The following is a 2500-nucleotide window of genomic DNA, read 5'->3' as shown; positions in this document are numbered from 1 at the left end:
CTATCTATCTCTATCTCTCCCCACCCTCTCTCTCTCTATCTATCTCTATCTCCCCCACTCTCTCTCTGTCTATCTATCTATCTCTATCTCTCCCCTTCTCTCTCTCTATCTATCTATCCTTCACCATCTCCCCCTCCACCTCTATCTCCCCCACTACTCCTCATCCTGCTTCCCTGTTCTATCTATTTCTATCTCTAATCTCCTGCCCCCACCCACCTCTCTTGCCCTCTTCCGCTATCTATCTCTATCTCTCCCCCACTCTCCTTCCTCTCTCTCTGTCTATCCCTAATATCTCCCCCACCCCCACTCTCTCACTGTCTATCTATCTATCTCTATCTCTCCCCTTCTCTCTATCTCTCCTCCCCTCCCTGTTATGGGTTATTCTACTTGGTGTGTTCAGATCATCTTCGAAACAACAAGAGGAAACTAGCAAATCAGCTTGACTATTAGGTGAAGAAGCACGTTGCATAACCACAGCTGGTTATATCATGCGTCTCTGATGTCTTGACGACCAGGATCCTTGTTCTTAGACCTCGGCGGCCTACCTCACGTTCCAAAATACTCCCCTGTGTCTCTAGGTCTGCCCGCAGTCAGATTGGAGGGAGAGGTCTGTCTCGATCGGTGGTCTGAGCTCAGGCCAGTGTGGGGATGGAAGTTTCCTCGGGGTAAGGTCAGCGACTTAGGTTCCCGTCCGAAGCTGGGTCACATGATGTAGAGATAGCAAGGAGGAGGGGGATGGGGAGAGGGGGGGGGGTGATATGGTCGACCTCTTGGAACAAGGACATATCAGGGTAGATATCCTGTGTTTTTTTTATTTTTTAATTTACTGTTCTTATGAAGCTCGCCCCGTCTTCTCTCGTCCTGTCCTCAAGGCATGAGAGTCATGTCGTCCTCCAAGGGTACAACTTCGTCCGGATTTGGCTGGTCTAGGTCGTCGTCCTCCAATCTAAATGTCGTCGAGGTCGACATCCAATTGGAGCTGTTCCTCGTAGGTCGTACGTCCTTGAGTAACTTAAGATCACGCAGTCGACACTCAGGACAGCACAGAGGGAAGGCAATGCTGCGGTGTCGCGGGGCGTTTTCTGGTCCTTATCCCTCGGGAGCAAGCGTCATGAGGTCAACTCCGATGAGACATATGGGTTACATTGGTCCCTCAACAGAGAACTCTCAGAATAAATAAAGCCCTAGGGCGCCAACGGCCCCCCGCGTACACGCTGGCTTGGCTTGGGTTCTCGTGACATCCGGACGACCTCCTGGGAGTGCCCGCAGCCGATAGGATCTGGGATCTGTATGTGCTATCTATCCTAAGGGGTCCCCTGGGATAGATGGGCTGAAAGGGATGGACTTGTAGCATGTTTGTTTGTTGGTTATTCATATATTCAGCTTAAGGTCGACTGAGTGTGATTTTGTCTATGACTGTTGCTTTAGGAGAAGTCATATGTTGTAAACTTCAATGCAAATCTCAGGCTCTCTCTCTCTCTCTCTCTATTTATCAATCTATCTATCTCTCCCTCTCTCTACCTATCTCCCTCTCCTCCTCCGTTCTCCCCCCCCCTCCCTCCTCTCCTCTTTCTCACCACCCCCATCCCTTCTCCTCTCTCCTCGCTCTCTTTCTCTCACCTCTCACTCGTTCGCTCTCCTCTCCACACCTCTCTCACTCCTCTCACCCCTCGCCCACTCCACTCTCCTTCACTCCCCCTCTCTCTCTCCCCCCCTCCCTCTCTCTTTCTCTCTCTCTCTCTCTCTCTCTCACTCGTTCGCTCTCTCTCTCTCTCTTTTCTGCTCTCGATGTCCTCCTTTCTCTCCCCTTCATGTCACAACCCATTTCGTCTCTACAGAAAACCTCAGGCTTTCTCTACCAAGTGATCGGTAACGCGTACTTCAGCGTGGACACGTTCTTCTTCCTCAGTTTTCCTCAGACGGGTGTTCCTTGATCACTGTACGTCCCAACTTGAACTTCCCCGCAGACTGGAAGTGTTCAAACGTCGTTATGGTTCTGATGTGCTCGCGGCAAGGTTCATCAGGGTATGAGTTTTCCAAACGAGCCTTCCGCGTCCTTGAGTCGTTTCTTGGTCGGTTTTCATTAATACGTTTTTTTTTTTTTTTTTTTTTTTAGTGACCGACTGATGGACAGAAATCTGTTTTACACACACACACACACACACACACGCACACATACACACACACACACGCACAACACACACACACTCTCTCTCTCTCTCTCACACACACACACACACGCACACACACACACACACACACACGCACACACACACGCACACACACACACACACACACATAATGATAATAATAACTACTTTTTTTTTCCTTTTTATTAAGGGAAACTCGTTTCTTGTCTTTATTTTCTTGCCTTCCTTGTATCTCTCATCTTTCTTATTATTTGAGTTACAATCTAAAGCAGTAAAAAAAAAGAAAGAAAAAGGAAAGAAAAAAAAAAAAAAAAAAAAAAAAAAAAAAAAAAGAAAAAAAAAAAAAGGAA

General features: G+C 47.9%; 1 protein-coding gene across 1 annotated transcript in view; it reads left to right on the top strand.

Moving 5' to 3' along the window:
- LOC122261216 (nose resistant to fluoxetine protein 6) overlaps positions 1 to 2025 on the top strand; it is a 13612-nt gene extending 11587 nt beyond the window's left edge. The window contains exon 6 of the mRNA XM_086536816.1: positions 1839 to 2025. Within this exon, the coding sequence (XP_086392942.1) occupies positions 1839 to 1934 (96 nt within the window). The 3' untranslated portion in view covers positions 1935 to 2025. The remainder of the gene's footprint in view (positions 1 to 1838) is intronic.
- The last annotated feature ends 475 nt before the right edge of the window (positions 2026 to 2500 follow it).

The sequence above is a fragment of the Penaeus japonicus genome, unplaced genomic scaffold (assembly GCF_977035675.1).
Source record: "Penaeus japonicus unplaced genomic scaffold, GWHDUDI00000001_assembly GWHDUDI00000005, whole genome shotgun sequence".
Classification (NCBI taxonomy): domain Eukaryota; kingdom Metazoa; phylum Arthropoda; class Malacostraca; order Decapoda; family Penaeidae; genus Penaeus; species Penaeus japonicus.
Note: the sequence above shows the minus strand (reverse complement) of the source record. Positions and strands in the feature narration are given on the sequence as shown.